This window comes from Drosophila nasuta, chromosome 3 (assembly GCF_023558535.2).
Source record: "Drosophila nasuta strain 15112-1781.00 chromosome 3, ASM2355853v1, whole genome shotgun sequence".
Classification (NCBI taxonomy): Eukaryota; Metazoa; Arthropoda; class Insecta; order Diptera; family Drosophilidae; genus Drosophila; species Drosophila nasuta.
In genome coordinates, this window is record NC_083457.1 from 27,235,746 (window position 1) to 27,255,749 (window position 20,004).

A 20,004-nucleotide genomic window follows, 5' to 3' on the forward strand; every position below is an offset into this window, starting at 1 on the left:
CTTCCGTCGATGGTCAGTATGTGACTCGCTCTCTCTTTCTATCAACCGCTCGCTCTCACTCACTCTTTGGCGAGTCCTTGTGGCAGCTGACAACCGCTTCGTTTGGCATGCAAAAGGCGGCCAGCAAAGTGCCTTATTAAAATTTTGTCAACTTGCGACTTTCTGTTTTTCTTTTCCGTTTTTTCTGTTTTTTTTTTCTTTTTATTGCCTTTTCACACTTTTCCTTGACTTGAGATTTACAGTTTGGATAGCTCTTTGGTCCCCTGACATTGTGGCTTATACATTTATAAACTGCCCGAGCTTGAACTCAACAACAGTTCCCAGTGAGCCAACTGTCAACTGTCAACTGCAACTCTAATGCATTTCAACTTTAAGCAACTCAATCGATATTGCAACAGAGTCTGCTCGACTATAGCAGACAATTCGACAACAAGATTTGCATTCAATGAAAACTATTTGAATAGAAATTTAGTCTGCACTTTCGTTAGAAACCTGACCATCATTGGCTACAATAATATACGAAAGCGTTGAATGAATTTGATGTAATCAAACTTATACCACACTTTACTAAATTGTACTCTACATAAAAAGAAATATTTATATTTCGTGTGTACATTGAAATGCAGTGAAAACTTGTGAATAAGTTTGATAATTCGTTTAGAATTAGACTTTTAAGTGCTTTATACTAGTGGTGTGTAAACATCGTTCAATTTACTGAATAAGTCTGTTTGTTTATTTTGAATGAGTCATCTGGATTCTTCGATTAGTTTGCTTGATTTTGATATTGTTCATCGTTCATCCCGCTCATTCGTTTGATTTCGATCATAGTTCGTTTTGGAACGTTCTTCTTTCGATAACGTGAAATATACTTGGTTTTATTTTAAACAATGCATAATATTATTTTTAAACAAACATAATTCATGTGCAATTTTGATCAAATTAGCTCGATAGATAGCATTTTCGATACTATCGAAATAGAAAGACTGCTGCTAAAAGCAGAATTTTCCATTATCAAACTTCTAATACACTTTACTAATTGTTATTATTGTTATTTTATTGAAATACCGAATACATTTCCTTATTGTAATGAGATGAGCCAGAGCTACAATGGCCTTCAGACTATATTTACTATTTATTTATTGACCATACATAAATTGTGTGTGTAAATATAATAATATGGTGGAAATAGTTTCAAATGTTCGAACAAAATTTTCAGTGACTATACAAAAATTCAACTCAAACAAAACAGTTTGTCAATCAATTAATGAACTTACGAATTTTTCTATATTTAACAATCTAATGAGCAACTTAATCTGCCAAAGAAATTCAAAAGCGAGTCTATTTATGCTTGAAGATGACTCAAGTTTATCAAGTTGGTTTGCCTTACGCAAAAGTGTTCTGCACGCTTTTGCGGCCACTTGAATGGCAGAAGGGGGAGAGAGAAGTGACATTGAGGTCGCCGAACAATACAGAGAGCAAGAGTCGGAGTCCGAGTCGGAGTTGGAGGCGCGCCTGGCGGGCAGTAGTCACAACAATGGCATGCCAAAGACAATAAAATTGACTGGCACAGCAAACAACTGTAACAAGAACAACACCAGCAACAGTGGCAGTTAAAGACAACTAATACACTCACACCCAGACTCATATGCATACAAACAAACGCACACACACAAACACACACACACACATTGCACACTTGTTGGTTTTTCATTGACGCACTTTGGTTACAAAGTTTTAGCGTGCCCAAGTGACGAAGCAACAGCAGGGGCGTAACATGTAAAGTGGACTCGAAACGAGGGAGGAGAGTAGATGAAGAGGGAGTTACGAAGAAGTGAATGAGAGAGGGAGCGAGTGAGGCAGCGAGCTGGGGCGCTGAAAAGTATGCTACAAAACGCGCATAATGAAGCTGCTCATAAACGAGGCACGACATTTATTATGGCTGCTGTTTGTTGGTGTTGTTGTTGTGGACACATAACCGTTTCTCAGCTGCATGAAATGTTAACTCGCACCTACGAGCACACTCACACACACGGCGATACAGCTTTGTTGTTGCATAAAAAACACTTAAAATGCCGTTAAGTTAAAATAATAAAGTTAAGCTGCCGCCGGGCAGCAACAAAATCTAATGTGACAATGGTCCCAGCACACACACAAACACACACACTCGCATTTACAAAAAGCGTTGCACAATTGCTGACATATTTCAATGTGCAACAAAAGACAAGGAAGACATAAATGAGACGAGGGCGGACAATCGGGGGCATGCCACACACAGTTGCAGGCGCACAAAAACTAAACCAAACGGCAGAAAAAACACAAATGTTGGGCATATTTTGCATTGTTAGCGACATAAAATCGCACACACAACAAACACACACGCACTCGCACACACACACACACACAAACACCCAGAAAGACAACAATCACCTGGCGAAGGCTTTGGCTTCGACTTTGCGTTTTGTGTCTTCTCTTGTGGGGCCTTTTGTTTCAATTGTTTGTAGTTTAGGTTTAGGCTCGCACTCGTTAAGGACACATATATGTGAATGTCCTTTGTGGAGCACAAACCAACAACAAAAACAACAACAAACAATAAGCGACGCGACGGAGCAGGCAACATATGCGCGACGCTCCGCACGCGTTTTGTGGAATGGCGTGCGAATTATTGCCCAGGAAGATATGAAATAAAATTTAATGAAATGTTTATAAAATGAAAATGAAGTTGCCCAAGTAGACAACGTACGAGTATTAGTATGCAATTTGTGTGAAACAACACAACTTAAAGCTATCGCACAACATCGATAAACTTGAATTAAATTAAGACACATAGATAGAATTATTTGTTGGCTAGCTAGACAAACATGCAACATCAATATAAATACATTTTTCAGATTACAAACTTCTTTTTAGATTGTTGTTCGTTAGTTTGCCTGTTCGATTGGTTGGTTGGTAGTTGCCACGCCCTCGAAGGCGGTACATGCATACTTACTGACACTGAGCGGCAACAATGCGCTCTGCAGATGGCTAAAGATCTGCCGATGATGATGATGATGGTGATGGCCCAGGCCATTGAAATACAGGTGGTTCTGATGCAGCGACAGCTGCTGGTGGTGGTGGTGATGATGGTGGTGGTGGTGCAGCGCGGGCGTCAAGTGTTGCTGCTGCTGTTGTTGTTGCTGATGCTGCTGCAAGTGATGTTGCTGCTGCTGTTGTTGATGTGGCAGCAGTTGCTGTTGCTGTTGATGCTGATGTTGTTGTTGTTGTTGCTGTTGTGAGTGTTGCTGATGTAGCATCAATTGCTGCTGCTGCTGTTGTTGTTGCTGCTGATGATGCGTTGGCTGCAGCTGCAACTGTTGCTGCTGTTGTTGCTGCTGCTGTTGCATGTGTTGCTGCTGCCCATAACTGGCTGCAGTTGCCGTCGGCTGCAGTGCTCCAGCTGTTGCTGCTGGCGTGGGCAACGCCACGGCCACCGCTGCTGCTGCTGTGGCTGCTGCTGCTGCTGTTACGGTTGCCGCCGCCGTAGCGGTTGCCGTGGCTAGAATGTGATGATGCGTGGCGGTGGATGAGCGATGCTGGCTTTGTACTGTATTCAAACTGTGTATGGAGGCGTGCACCGCCGATTGATAGATAATACCATTATTTGACATCGCCGTCATCGACTGATGATGATGAGCATACGCCATCGTTGGGCCCGGATGTCCGCCACTTGGCTGCACAGCGGCCGTTGTTGCCATGCTGCTGGCCGAGACGGGTGCCAGGGGCAGGGCACGATAGCCGGCCATAGATTCGAGTACACTTCACTTTCGATTAACACACTTGATAAATTCGTAACACGCTCCAAATTATTGTTCACTTTAGAATTCTTTTCTTTTTTTATTGCTCCGTCGAGCAGCGTCTTTTCGCGTTGCAATGTGTTCGGGAACTATTTTCCGAGTTTCGCTTATGTATTTCCTCGTACAAGTTCAAATTAGCTTTAGCTACAATTACGAATTTAAATATTTTTTCTCAGCAATATATTAATAGAAGAGGGAAGTATGGTAGATTTTAGGCTTAGTCGAGTTTGATAATGTCACTCTACGGCGCTCTGATAAGTCCTTATCCATGCCTTATCTCTTGACACACGAGTCGTGTGTCAACACAATTTTCATTTCAAATTTCATATTGTTCTCGTTTAACATTTTTTTCAGACTTTAGCGCTCACGTTACATTGTCAGTTGTTGGAATTAGCTCAAAATTTCAAAACATTTATGGTCTGGGAATTCACAGAAGTTAAGTTTTATCTTCAGTCTTAACATCATAAATACATAATAAGCTTTGTACATATTTGTCTTACATGAGGTCGATCAACAAATCTTGTGCATGATGATGATATTCTCTCTAGATTTCGGCCTTGAACCGCAGTTCAATTCACATTCAGTTGTCTGATTTTTCTGTTGAAATTTATCAACTTACAAGCTGTTTGCTTTTATCTAAAACTGTCAGATAAAACTAAACTTGAGATTAAACAAAAAAGGGAAGATGTAGCAGAACTTTAAGCTAATTATTTGATCTCTGCTTGACACACTTGGGGTCAGTTGGAATACACTTGTTTTGGATATTAGAACATTTTGATTATATATGGTAGAGTTTCTGTTATTAAGTAACGAAATTAGTTCTATTAAAATCTGAGACTGTAAACATTAAAACTTTTATTTTAAAAATCGCGAATTGATGACTGATTTTAATAATTTCCTTTAAGACTGACTCATTGTTATTAACTTAATAAAAACAAAAACCATGTATGGATAATCATATACAAATAATCATATAGAAATAATATTTTTATGTGCTATGTATGATTTTTATTTTAGTTTATTTTTTATCAAAATCAAAATCCTTTTATATACTCAAAAAACATTTGAATACGGTTTCTGATTAAAATACAATGTGTATTTTTACATAATTGTAAGAGAAACCATTTATTGAAAATAATGGCTATTTTATTTTATTATGAATTTTTCTTAGCACACACAACTCCATTTTAAATCTAAGCAGCAAAAGTATTCTAATTTCTACAAATAATTAGATTTATTCAACTGTTAGAGCTCAAATTTTATATTTCTTTAAGTAATTATCTCTTAGCTCAAACTATGTTAACAAAATTTGAAGTATAGGCAACAAGAGTATTATTCTTTCGATCGACAAAATATTGATATACTTTCTTTCTTTCCTCAATGCACAATGTATAGATAAGTGTACATAAAAAAGTATTTAAATATAAAAAAATTGCCAGTTTTCAAGCGTAATTAACTTGTATTCATTTCGCACATTTGACACAGTTTCTCTCTCATGTTTTTACACTTGTAATGTGATAAGGAAAGTGTAAAGTATATTATTGTAAAAAAGATCTGTTCAGCGTAAACACAGTCTATAAATTAAATGGTTTGTAGGAGCAGCTGAGAAGATCTCTCTCATCCTCTAAACAACACGAACAACAATTAGTTAGACACATAGAATATATATAAACTATATTTATATGGTTAGTTGAAATGCCAATAACTTATATAAGTTGCACATCGATAACATGAACAGAAACAACATCAAGGGTATTATTACTAGAGTGACATCAAGAGTTGAGTATTAAGTAAATGGTTTGGTTTTGGTTTTAAGGAAATAAGCTGAATACACCAATTACAGATGATTGACAACATTGACACAACAACGAAACAAACACAACGAGAGGTGGAAGATACAGGTAAACAAAATGAAGTATAAAAAAAACACAACATTTAACGTAAACAAATTACATAAACAAACGGAGGAAAAACGGCAATTCAATAAACAGGAATGGAACGAGAGGAAGAACCTTGTTGCTGAGTAAAGCAGGAGCTGCTGCTGCCTGATCTGAGCCAGAGTCAGAGTCAGAGTCAGAGTTGTAACGCAGTTTAATGTTGTTGCTGTTGATATTGACAACAAATATTGGCATATTGCTGGCAGTTGCAGAAGCGCCCACGCGCCACACGGCACGGCACAGCACAGCGTAGCGTAACGTTACAGAAACACGTAAGACGTAACGTAATCGAGGCGACGACAACGATTCAACGAGGAACGTCCGACACGTTTGCCCAAGGTCTGAAAACTGAAACACACCGTGAAGCCAGAGGCAAGCCCAGCCAGCGTCCTTGTCGTCACTCGCCTGACTCGGCTCTGGCTCGGTAAAAAACACGAACTTCGCTTCGGGTTTGGCACTGTGCATTCAGCCAGGATTCGTCGGTTGACTGTCACGTAACAGGCAGCGAGTGCGAGCGAGTTGCCAACAGCGCATGAGACAACGATGATGGATGTGAGTGTGAATGTGAATCAGAATGTAGTAGTGTGAGTGTGTAAGGGTGTGAGTGTGCGTTCAAGTGTGAGTGTTCGAATGCCTGTAAACATGGGGTGGTGCTCAGTCGCTGTCCTCAAGTTAGGCGACGTCAACGACTGCCGGCATACGGAGCGTATACGTTATGTTTCAACTGCCTGCCACAATTAGCCTAATTCCGTCTTAATGCCAGGCACTGTGTGGGTTGGTCGACAGCACCTACACACACACACTCCCTCGCACACTCACACTGACACTCCCTCACTCACACACACACAGACAGCTTGCTATTTCTATTGCACAACAAAAGTGTGACAGCAGTTAGGGGATGTTCCGGCCGTTAGAGGAGCCGAAATCAGGACTTGCGCACTGAACGCGCGCCTAAAATGTGGAGACGCGAAGCTCGTGGGTCCTACCCCAAAAAACAATTCAGCGGATGCCGGGCACGTGGCGGTGCACAGCAATGCCCGGCATGCTCCTACATAAGGCCATCCAACCCAACCTAAAGACAAGAAGAGCAGCGAGTGGCGAACGACAGTTGCACACCTGCCACGACACTTGCAACATGGAATTTTTTAATCAAATGCACGCGACGCCAACGCGCAAATATGCCACGCATATATTGCACATACGACATGTGGTACAAAGTTGCCAGCTTAACCCACATTTGATATCAATATCAATCTAAATATGAGCTCATTTCGATTATAAGCGAAATAATTGCACCACAAACATGTACTAAATTATACAAAAAATATTTAATTAAATCAATCAAAATCAGTTTCCTCGCAAGATGAAATGTAAAACATTTTACCACCACTTCTGAATTAATATAGTAATATAAAAATTACACTAATGCCATTAAGATTCAAATACTTATTACCCTAATACCCATTGCTGATAAATCAATTTTTCAATTTTGGGCCAATCAAATTTAATTTTATGATGATTGGCAAATTGATAAATTTGTATATTTTGTTTACCAACTAAATCAATTTGTAGTGTACAAAGGTCGAAATTATTATGCATGGACAATTTAATCGAATATCATAAAACAAATCCATAATGTAGTGCTCGAAATTGAGAAACTATGCAACCCCAGTTATAACACAAAACTCACCTAGAATGGATAAAGTTTTTCGCTTGCTGCTTTGGATAAGCTTATTTCTGCTTATGGTATGTTATATTTACATCTACATATGTTCATATAACCCTATCTTCAATACTTATTCTTTAGGTACGAGCTAAATTTAAGACTCTGAATTGTCAAAGCTATGACCCGGATTTAGGTAACTTCAGTAAATGCGAGATAAAGGCTGTCAGCAGAACCAAAAACCTTATGAACATTGAATATGACCTTTTTCAAACTATCAGGGGTAATTCTGAGGTATTTTATTGATCGCTAAACTAAAATTTTAACCATTTTCACAGTTTTTTAAAAACGCAGTCTCAAGTTGGCTTCTTCAAGCGGGAGACCGGCTGGCATCCATTTCTTTATTCTTTCAGCGTAGATAATTGCAGGTTTTTAAGGAAACCATATAATATAATTGCTATCCTAGCTTTCGCATATCTAAAACCCTATGCGAATCTTAATCGCACCTGCCCTTATATGGTAAGTATATACATATTGATTGGTAGCTTTTCATAGATAACTTTTAAATTGTTTTCATATTCAAGGCTAACTCTTCGATAAGCATTAAAAGCTTTGATCTAGACTTGGATAACCTTCGATCTCGTTTTCCCATTCCCAATGGAGAGTATGGCTTAAGATTTTCCATTCTTATAAACAAAACTAAAGTTTTGTCAATTTTCGGCTCATTTTATTTTTACGATTTTAAGAATGAAGTGTGATTGAACAGTATTAACGGATATTTAAGGAGTAATAATATTATCGATGAGTTAAAGTAAAATTTATTTGTAATCCCTAAAAATTGGTTTGTTTTTTCAAACAATTTTCAATAAACCCATTGAATTATTTCCTGCATATTATATTTTGTGATTATTTCAGTTTGGCTCCAGCGAAGCGAAACAAGGAATATAATTTTGAGCAATCTGCAATCCTAATTTCAATAAAACAGGGAATAATTTGAATAGATTTATAAGTAATACGTTACTCGTTTATTAAATTAACAAGTGATAAATTTACATTTGCACTCAATCATCATTCAACAAAATAACATATTTAAAAATAATTGCTGATATCAATGCATCTATTTCAAACTTATTCAAATATTTTGCAATTCATGCGCTTATTAAAAATTAATCATTTAATGATCAAATTTAAAATTTTTATATTTCACAATTATAATACTTCCTTTTCAAATTCTTAATTTTTTGTTTTCTAGCGAAGCTATATTTAAAAAAAAACTGCCTTTCAATATTCGCTAACCATTTGTGAAACATATATTGAACATACGACATGTGGTACACATTGTTACATTAAAAACTTTGAAATGACTAATGACACAAGCCATTAATAAATCTTAGATTAAAAAACAATTGTTTAGTGGTCAGCAGCCAAAAATCAATCAAAAAACAATCAATCAATTTCATTACTAGACATCTGTAATTCAATCAACATTCATGTGATCGTTGAATTGATAAGTGATATAAAAATTACACTAATGCCAGTGCCTAATGAACGTCGCTGAGAAATCAATATTCTCATTTTAGTCCAATAAAAAATTTGTGCCGATCGACAACTTGATCTATTTTGTCTTCTCTTATCAACAAATTTATATAGTGGTAAACTACTGTCACTAATGGCTATGCAAAACTTTTTATAATCTCATTAAAAACCCATTAAAATATTGCATATAACAAAATTGAAAAAGTTATATGCAACCCAGATATAATACAAATCTAGCCCAGAATGGATAAAGTTTTTCGCTTACTGCTTTGCATAAGCGTATTTTTGCTTATGGTAAGTTCTGTATATTTTCATACATTCTTGTATATATATATAAATATACATATATCATTATCATCATTTTCATTCTATAGGCACGAGGGAAATTTAAAAGTCTGAATTGTCAGCTCTACGACCCCGAGATAGGTAACTTTAGTAAATGCCAGATAAAGGCTGTCAGTAGAACCAAAAATATTATAAACGTTAACTTTGATATATATCAAACTCTCAGCAATGCTATGGTAAATTCTTTACGGATTATAAAGCTAGGGTCAGGTAATCACATCCGAAATTTTTTCTACATTTCAGGTTGAAGTTGGTTTCTTTAAACGTGAAAATGGCTGGCATCCCTATCTTTACTCTTTCAACCTAGATGTTTGCAAATTCTTTAAGAAAAAGTATCATGTCATTGCGATAATAGCGTTCGAGTATATAAAACCCTATACTAATATTAATCACACCTGCCCTTATGAGGTATGTATATACTTATATGTCTACTACCATCTATACTTAGACAATTTACTGATTATTTCAAGGCTGGCACATCCTTAATTGCTAAGGACTTTCAACTGGATATGGATGAATTTCGATCTCGTTTTCCCATTCCCAATGGAGAATATGCATTAAGACTATCCGTGTTTGTAAACAAAAGTTTGAAGGCTACAGTAAATGGATCTATTTATTATTTTGATTACAAGGATCAATGAAGTTTATGGATGTTTAAAATTAATCAACAACTTTGCAGTCCTAACATATGTATATGAATTAGGTATATATTTTTTATTATACCAAATGCAATAAAGTCATTACATTTCTTTCTGTTTTGCATTTTTCTCAAAATTTAATTCAGTCAAGAAAGTTTCTCTCTGTACTCGTTCTATGTATGAAAAAGCTTGTTTGTTCATGAAATATATTTTTAACATAAAAAAATTTTAGTAATTATATATTTTTTTACAAATCATGTTTTGAGGTATATAAATTATTGTGTGATGAGCTCACAACTCTCTATCATTACTCAAATAGAACTGCTTAGCCATTATATATTATAAAATTATGTTTACCATTTGAAAATAGATGATTTGATTTTGTAAATTGTAAAATGAATTAGTATATTTTATTATTAACATTTAAATTTATTCTAAGAGAATTCTAAAAGAAGTGCTTTACAAGAATAATACTACAATAATACCAAAGACTAATCAAACAGCAATAATACTAACATCGGTATTACTTTACGAAAAAAAAAATTTTAATAAATTTGAATCATTGGGAAATTCTAATCCAAGTTCCAAACATTTCATTATTAACTGATCAAATTTCAAACCCAATTGTAATATTTAATTTTAAATACTACATTATTGTTTATGTTTGACTGGACTATATTTCCTTTCGTTTTGAAACAAAACCTTTCAGTGTTGGAAGTTTTTCACCAGATGTCTGGCATTCCTCGAATATTTATGATATCGCAAAAAAAATACTTTTAGAATTATTAATACTTTGTTTTATAAAAATAAGACTATTGCGATTGAACTTTGCTAAAATATCTATGTTCTAATTTTATTGCTATAAAAATTTGTGATGATCAATTGGGTCTTCCCTTATCAACAAACTCATATAGAAATGGACTAGAGTCATTAATGAATATGGAAAATTTTTATAATCTCATTAAAACCCTATTTAAATATTACATATATAAAAAAACTATAAATGTTATATGAAACTCAGATACAAAACAGAACTCACCCAAAATGGATAAAGTTTTTCGCTTGCTGCTCTGGATAAGCGTATTTCTGCTTATGGTAAGCTCTGCATATTCACATCTACAGTTTTATCATCAACACTTATTCCTTAGGTACAAGCCAAATTTAAGAGCCTGAATTGTCAAAGCTATGACCCGGATTTAGGTAACTTCAGTAAATGCGAGATAAAGGCTGTCAGCAGAACCAAAAACCTCATAAGCATTGAATATGACCTTTATCAAACTATCAGGGGTAATTCTGAGGTATTTTATTGATAACAAAACTAATATTTTAACCTTACCTTAACTTACACAGTTCTTTAAAAACTCAGGCTCAAGTTGGCTTCTTCAAGCGGGAAACTGGCTGGCATCCCTTTCTCTATTCTTTCAGCGTAGATTCTTGCAGGTTTTTTAAGGAAACCATATAACATAATTGCTATTCTAGCTTTCGGATATCTGAAACCCTATGCGAATCTTAATCGCACATGTCCCTACATGGTATGTACATACATACATATAAGATCGATTGCTAGCTTTCTATAGATAAATTCTTTTAAATTATTTTCATATTCAAGGCTAACTCTTCGATAAGCGTTAAGAGCTTTGATCTCGACGTGGACAACATTCGATCGCGTTTTCCCATTCCTAATGGAGAGTATGGCGTAAAATTTTCCATTCATATAAACAAAACATTAAGAGCATCAATTTTTGGCTCATTTTATTTTTACGATTATAAGAATGAAGTTTAGTAGTATCGATGGGTTAAAGTACAATTTATTTGTAATTCCCAAAAAAAATATAGAGTGTATTTAGAATTTGGATTGCTTCCTCAACAAATTTTTAATAAAGACATTAAATTATTTCATATTATAATTTGTGATTATTTAAGTTTGGCTCCAGTGAAGCGAAACAATGATGAGTATCTATTAAGGAATATAATTATTAGCAACCTACAATCTTAAGCCTTTTTAAATGTAGCAGGGAATAATTTGAAAAGATTTATAAATTGATTTTATATATTTTTGATTTTTATTACGTTATTACGTTAATAAAATAACAATAAATCGTCATTCAATCAAATAACATATTTAAAAATAATTGCTGATATCAATGCATCCAATTCAAAGACCGCTTATAACTATATTCAAATATTTTGCAATTCATGCCTATTAAAAATTCACGATGCAAAATTCTAAACACTCTTTTAACATTATCCGATATTATTTTACTACTTTAAATATACACCAATGAAAAAGCTCTCTACATTTTCAATTTTAATAATTAATCATTAATTGATCAAATTTAAAATTCATATATTTTACAATTATAATAATTCTTTTTTAAATTCTTAATTTTTACTTTCTAGCGAAGCTATATTAATAAATAAACAGTCTGGTCACTTTCAATGTTCGCTAACCTCTTGTTAAACATATATTGCACATACGACATGTGGTACATACTGTTGGCTCAACCGGTATTTGATATCAATATTTCAGATATTGCTACTTTTAACAAAACGAAAATGATTAATTGACACCAACAATTTATAAATACTAAATTAAAATTACAAGTGCTATAAAAATAAGACTATTGCTATAAAAATTTGTAATGATCGGCAACTTGATCTATTTGGTCAATAAATTCATATAGAGATAGACTAGAGAGATTAATGGATATGGCAATTTTGTATAATCTCATTAAAACCCCATTTAAATATTGCACACATAAAAAACTAAAAAAGTTTAAAAAAGTAGAAGTAGAAAAGAAAAACCAGATATAATACAGAGCTCGCCTAGAATGGATAAAGTTTTTCGCTTGCTGCTTTGGATAACCCTATTCTTTCTTATGGTAAGTTTTGCGAATCTGCTGTATGCAAATACATATTTTTATAATCTCTACTAATTCTATAGGCACGAGGAAAATTTAAGACTCTGAATTGTCAAAGCTATGACACAGACATAGGTGACTTCAGTAAATGCGAGATAAAGGCTGTCAGTAGAACCAGAAACCTTATAAACGTTAACTTTGATATATATGATACTATCAAAAGTGCTATGGTATATCCTTTCTAGTTTTAAAACTAAAGCGAAGTAATCACTTCAGAAGTACAACCACATTTCAGGTTCAAGTTGGGCTCTTTAAACGTGAAAATGGCTGGCATCCCTATCTTTATTCTTTCAGCATAGATGCTTGCAAATTCTTTAAAAAACCATATCATATCATTGCGATAATAGGGTTCGAGTATCTAAAACGCTATACGAATCTTAATCACACCTGCCCTTATATGGTATGTGCATACTTACATAACATATATGATCTATCTGTAGAAAATATAAAAATTTACTTTTTATTTCAAGGCTGGCACATCCTTAATTGCCAAAGATTTTCAACTGGATATAGATCAATTTCGATCTCGTTTTCCGATTCCCAATGGAGAATACGCATTAAGACTATCCATTTTTAGAGACAAAATCTTGAAGGCAACTATTAATGGATCTATTTACTATTTCGATTATAAGAATCAATGAAGTTTATAGATGTTTAAAATTAATCAACCACTTTGCATATGAATTAGGTATATAGTTTTTATTATACTAAATGCAATAAAGTCATTACATTTTTTTCTGTTTCGAAACCAAATATTTCTCAAAATTTAATTCAGTCAAGAGAGAATTTTCTCTCTATATGACAAAGCTTGTTTGTTCATGAAATATATTTTTAACATAAAGCAATTTTAGTAATTATATATTTTTTACAAATCACGCTTTTCTGTATATAAATTATTTTGTGACGAGCTCACATATAATATGAACTCTATCATTACTCAACCAGAACTGCTTGGCCATTATATATTAAAATAATTTGTTTACCATTTGAAAAAAGGCGATTCGATATTGTAGATTGTAAAATGAATTGGTATATTTTATTACAGATATTTAAGTTTATTTTAATATTCAAATGCATACTACTACGATAATACCAAAGAGTAATCAATTTACAATAAGACTAACATCGGCATTACTAAACTAATAAGAATGTTGAATAAATTATTATTTTTTGGAAATTCTAATCCAAATTCCAAACAATTCACTATTAACTGATTAAATTTCAATATTATAATATTTAATTTGAAATGCTACATTATTGTTTGTTGTTCGTAATTTAGTATAATATCGAACCACTTATATTTGGCACAAGTCAAGCGAAACTATATTCCCTTGCATTTTGAAGCAAAACCTTTCAGTGTTGGAAGTTTTTCACCCCAGACATAATACAAAACTCGCCCAGAATGGATAAAGTTTTTCGCTTGCTGCTTTGGATAACCCTATTTTTTCTTATGGTAAGTTTTGCGAATCGCTATATATGTATATCCTTATTATTACTATGTAATTATATAGGCACGAGGAAAATTTAAGAGTCTGAATTGTCAACTCTACGACCAAATGTTAGGTAACTTCAGTAAATGCGAGATAAAGGCTGTCAGTAGAACCAAGAATATTATTAATGTTAACTTTGACATATTTGACACTATCAAAACTGCTACGGTATGTATATTTTTTCTTGATTTTAAAGCTAAACCCAGCTAATCACATCAGAAGTACATCCACATTTCAGATTCAAGTTGGTCTCTTTAAACGTGAAAATGGCTGGCATCCCTATCTTTATTCTTTTAGCATTGATGCCTGCAAATTCATAAAGAAACCATATAATGTAGTTGCAATACTAGGCTTCGAGTATATAAAACCCTTTACGAATATGAATCACACCTGCCCTTATATGGTATGTACATTTCTATATTGTCTATCTGTAGACACTATATAAATTTATTTGGTATTTCAAGGCTGGCACATCCTTAATTGTTAAAGATTTTCAAGTGGATATAGATAAATTTCGAGTTCGTTTTCCGGTTCCCAATGGAGAATACGGATTAAGACTATCCATTTTTAGAAACAAAATCTTGAAGGCAACTATTAATGGATCTGTTTATTATTTCGATTATAGGAATTAATGAAGTTGATGGGAATAATTGCAAATGGGAATCTGTATTAATATGAATTAATCAATTTGGAGTCCCAACATATTTAAATTAATAATATAAATAAAATTTCCCTTATTATACAACATGCAAGCAAATTATTCAATTTTTTCTTTTTGTATTTTTTAATTTCAAAGTCAAGAGAGAAATTTCTTATTGTACTATGCAAATGCTTGACAGGATTATTTGTATATTTTCAACACAATATTTAGTAATTACAAATTTTTTACCTATCATACTTTTTTTTATAAATTATTGTGTGATGAGCTCACATCTGAACTCTATCATCACTCAACCTGAACTGCTAATTCATTATATACTATAACGTGTTGTTTGCCATTTAGCATAAATAGACGAAGCGTTATTGTAGATTGTCAAAATAATTGTTACATTTTATTAGAAATATTTAAATTTACTATCAACAATAACATCAAATACATTATAAGAATAATACCACAATAATTACAAAAATCATCCAATCATTTTTACCGTTGGTAAACCGAATTGCAAATCTCAAAAATCATCAAATTCCAACGTATGCCTTTTATAATTATAATATTTATTTTTTAAATACTACATTATTGTTTGTATAGTATACTTATATTTTTGGCACAAATCAAGCGAGACTATATTCCCTTGCATTTTAAATCAAAACTTTCAGTGGTTAACGTTTTTTAAAAAGTTTTGTAGTATTCCTCAAATATTTCTGAGTCTCTCAGATCTAGGTGTTCATACGGACAGACGGACAGACAGACAGACATACGGATATGGCTAGATAGTCTCGGCTATTGATGCTGATCAAGAATATATATACATTATAGGGTCGGAGATGCCTCCTACCTATTACATATGTTACACTTCGTGCCGGCACTAAGTTATAATACCCTTCTACCCTATGGGTAGGGGGGTATAACAAGTTATCAATATAACAGAAGAGGAAAGTTGCTCTGTTAAGAAATGATCAGTCAATAAATTTTCATCGTGAATCTCTTAGATACAAGTTGCGTTTTTTGCAAAGCCAACATAAATGAATTTTCCAGAATCTAATAATACATTTGTTTATTCAAGCAAATAATCAACTCTACATATGTTCTTTTAATTGCTGTTATTTTTTTGGCAATCATCTTCAATTTACTGAAATTTGTTTAATCAAATAAAATCCAACTTCACTGTCAACTTCGCTGTTAATACAAGAACCTTGAAAGTTTGCAGAGGTCAAGATTACTCAACATATGAATTTTTAAATGGTTTATTCAATTATTAAAATAAAATATAAAATTACTTATTATAATAGTTATATGATTTAAAATACAACTTTCTTTAATTATAACAATTATAAAATCTATTTATCACCGAATCTTGGAAATAATATGTTTGTTCAAACATAATATTGATTTATAAATAAAGCTTATATCTACATTGGAATGTTGTTATTCCGGAATGTATATTCAATATTCTGTCAAATTAATATTTAGTGGGACGCAATAAAAAGGTTGCTAATATACACTATTTACCGAAGATAGTCATCGATGACTTCGAAGTGTGTAACACTAGCATGAAAATTATAATTCCTATTAACTCCTTTGGACACGTTTTAGGCCCAAGCTCAATTTCATCAACGAGCAAACGGCTGGCATCCGTTTCTCTACAAAATCAAGTTTGATCCATGCGAATTTATGTTTAAGCTCTATAATGTTCTTGCTAAGTTGGCTCACTCCCACATAAATTCGTAAATACAGGATTGATTTGTTGTATCTGACCACAGCCACAGGCACCAACCCAAGCTCCAACCTAATGACAAAAATAGCAGCGAGCGATAGTTGTCTTAATTGAGATGTTGACGCTTTTAACAAAATGAAAATGATTAATTGACACCAACAATTTATAAATACCAAATTAAAATAACAAGTGATATAACACTAATGTCACTGAACATTGCTGAAAAATCCATTTTCTAATTTTATTACTATAAAACTTTTGTGACGATCGGCAACTTGGTCAATTTGGTATTCCCTTATCAACAAACTCATATAGAGATGGAATAGACTCATTAATGAATATGGAAAATTATTATAATCTCATTAAATCCCCATTAAAAAATTGCATATATAAAAAACTAGAAAAGTTGTATGCAACCCCAGATATAATACAAAACTCGCCCGGAATGGATAAAGTTTTTCGTTTGCTGCTTTGGATAACCGTATTCTTTCTTATGGTAAGTTTTTGCGAATCGCTATATATATGTATATATATATATACATATTTTAATCATCTCTACTAATTCTATAGGCACGAGGAAAATTTAAGACTCTAAATTGTCAGCTCTACGACGCAAAGATAGGTAACTTCAGTAAATGCGAGATAAAGGCTGTCAATAGAGCCAACAATATTATAAACGTTAACTTTGATATATTTGACACTATCAAAGTTGCTACGGTATGTATATCCTTTCTGATTTTAAAACTAAATACAGCTATTCATATCAGAAGTATGTCCACATTTCAGATTCAAGTTGGTCTCTTTAAACGTGAAAATGGCTGGCATCCCTATCTTTATTCTTTTAGCATTGATGCTTGCAAATTCATCAAGAAACCATATAATGTAGTTGCGATAATAGGCTTCGAGTATATAAAACCCTATACGAATATGAATCACACCTGCCCTTATATGGTATGTACATACTTATATGGTCTATCTGTAAACAATATATGCATTTACTGCTTATTTCAAGGCTGGCACATCCATAATTGTTAAAGATTTTCAAGTCGATGTAGATCACTTTCGAGCTCGTTTTCCGGTTCCCAATGGAGAATACGGATTAAGATTATCCATTTTTAGAAACAAAATCTTGAAGGCATCTGTTAATGGATCTATTTATTATTTCGATTATAGGAATTAAGGAAGTTTATGGGAATAATTGCAAATGGGAATCTGTATTAATATGAATTAATCAATTTGAAGTCCCAACATATTTAAATTAAAAATATTTATTAAATTTCCATTTACGGTACAACATGCAATAAAGTTATTAAATTTATTCTGTTTTGTATTTATTACAAAATTAAAATTCAATCAAGAGAAAAATTTCTCCTTGCACTATGCAAATGCTTAGCATGAGTTTGTTTATAAAATATATGTTATTTTTGTGATACTAGCTCTCTCTCTTTCTCTCATTAAATGGTTTATTTAATTATTAATATAAAATATAAAATTCTTATAATAGTTTTAGGATTCAAAATGCAACTTTCTTTAATTATAATAATTATAAAATCTATTTATCACCGAATCTTGGAATTAATATGTTTGTTCAACATAATATTGATTTTATAAATAAAGCTTATATCTACATTGGAATGTTGTTATTCCGGAATGTATATTCAATATTCTGTCAAATTAATAAACTGTAAAAAAAAAACTCGCAATCCGTTTTAAGTGAATTTAGCAAATTTTCGAATATTTAAAATTAAAATGTAGAAAATATTTACTGCCACATTTCCAAGTTAACATAATATGACAAATGTAAAAATGTTATGGACCTATTTGGCGTCATTGTGAGATTCCCGCTACGCATTTTGATTAAAAGCAAAACAGTGTGGTATTATTCTTTAAATATACCAAATTAATGTACCGCAAAAATAATAAAATATTAAAATAATATAGTGCTACATTCAAATAATACCATAGAGTATAAAATACACCAGATTGTGGAAGATGCCTCGTTCTCGCTGTTACACTCATAATAGATAAACAAAATAATTTGATGAATTATCAAAATCATAATTTAAAAGTGATTTTTATTTTTTTGGTTGGAAAAATAATTATCATTATGGGTTTATAACCTTTTTGTTCAAATGTAATTTTATTCTAGTTTGTTGAAGAAAACTATAAAAAATTCTCATTAAAATGCCATTGAGCATGTAACTCAACGAATACGATCTATAGTTTAAGTATCAGCGCGTTCATAGAAAACCGTAGTCCATTGAAAACTAACGAGAATGTTATTCCTCTTAATAATCTGTTTAGTGGCTGAAACAATGCAGGCACCTTTCAAGTCCCTTATATGCAATGCGATTGACAAGGACGTTGGTGAGTTCACACAATGTCGAATCAATTTAGTGGGTCGCAATAAAAAGGTTGCTAATATACACTATTTACCGAAGATAATCATCGACGACTTCGAAGTGAGTAACACTAGCATGAAAATTGTATTTCTTATTAATTTTGAATACGTTTTAGGCTGAAGGTCAATTTTATCAACGAACAAACGGCTGGCATCCGTTTTTATACAAAATCAAGTTCAATCCATGTGAATTTATGATCAAGCCTTATAATTTTCTTGCTAAGTTGGCTTACTCCTACATTCGTAATTACACCAACTTCAACCACACATGTCCGTATCCGGTAAGTGAAATAATTTGAAATTATTTTAAAGCATTGAAGGCTTGATTAGTTGTATCTCTCTACAGGCAAACGAGCCAATCAAACTATCAAACTATGACATTGAGGTCAATGAATTTCTAAGACGCTTTCCAGTGCAAAATGGTTTGTACATGGTGCAATTGACAATTGTGCGGAAGAAGAAAGTAATTCTATCGATTAATGGAACCATAGAGGTCTTTGACTATAGGAATTCCTAAGAAATACAGTTTTTTTGGCCTCTGTAAAAAAGTTGTCACAAAATAAATTAAATTTGTTTTAATTGTATTGTTTTTTTTCGCTGCAGTAAAATAAATTGATTTGATCATTATAACCGCTACCCATAAGGTGGAAAGGGTATTATAAGGTATCTCACAGTTGAGCACACTCGGATGTAGCTTTTTTCCTTGTTTTTGTAAAAAAAAAACAATAAAAGTTCAAGTATTTTTGTAGTCTTCTACCCATAGACATAACCGGCGTAAGGAGAAGAATATTTATATTCTTGATCAACGCCAAAAGCCGTGACTATATAACCATGTACGGTGATGAAGCAACATTTTTTACAGTAT

The 20,004-nt window shown here is 32.9% G+C and overlaps 4 protein-coding genes across 14 annotated transcripts in view; 3 read left to right on the top strand and 1 right to left on the bottom strand.

The window, feature by feature from the left end:
• Positions 1 to 20,004, bottom strand: part of LOC132793325 (uncharacterized) — a 57,636-nt gene that overhangs the window by 24,151 nt on the left and 13,481 nt on the right. For 2 of the 11 annotated variants that reach the window (XM_060803168.1, XM_060803167.1), the window contains exon 1: positions 2,987 to 3,794. The exons of the other annotated variants lie outside the window; for them this stretch is intronic. In XM_060803168.1, the coding sequence (XP_060659151.1) occupies positions 2,987 to 3,779 (793 nt within the window). In that variant the 5' untranslated portion in view covers positions 3,780 to 3,794. Of the gene's footprint in view, positions 1 to 2,986; positions 3,795 to 20,004 lie in introns of those variants that run through there. 11 annotated transcript variants of the gene reach the window in all.
• Positions 1 to 20,004, top strand: part of LOC132793330 (histidine-rich glycoprotein-like) — a 70,310-nt gene that overhangs the window by 1,953 nt on the left and 48,353 nt on the right. The window lies entirely within an intron of this gene.
• Positions 17,175 to 17,943, top strand: LOC132794216 (uncharacterized). Its single transcript, XM_060804510.1, has 4 exons — positions 17,175 to 17,234; positions 17,309 to 17,455; positions 17,525 to 17,689; positions 17,751 to 17,943. Exons 1-4 carry the CDS (start codon positions 17,184 to 17,186, stop codon positions 17,916 to 17,918), a joined length of 531 nt encoding a protein of 176 aa, XP_060660493.1. The 5' UTR covers positions 17,175 to 17,183; the 3' UTR covers positions 17,919 to 17,943.
• LOC132792632 (uncharacterized) lies at positions 19,054 to 19,656 on the top strand. Its single transcript, XM_060802066.1, has 3 exons — positions 19,054 to 19,200; positions 19,256 to 19,420; positions 19,486 to 19,656. Exons 1-3 carry the CDS (start codon positions 19,054 to 19,056, stop codon positions 19,654 to 19,656), a joined length of 483 nt encoding a protein of 160 aa, XP_060658049.1.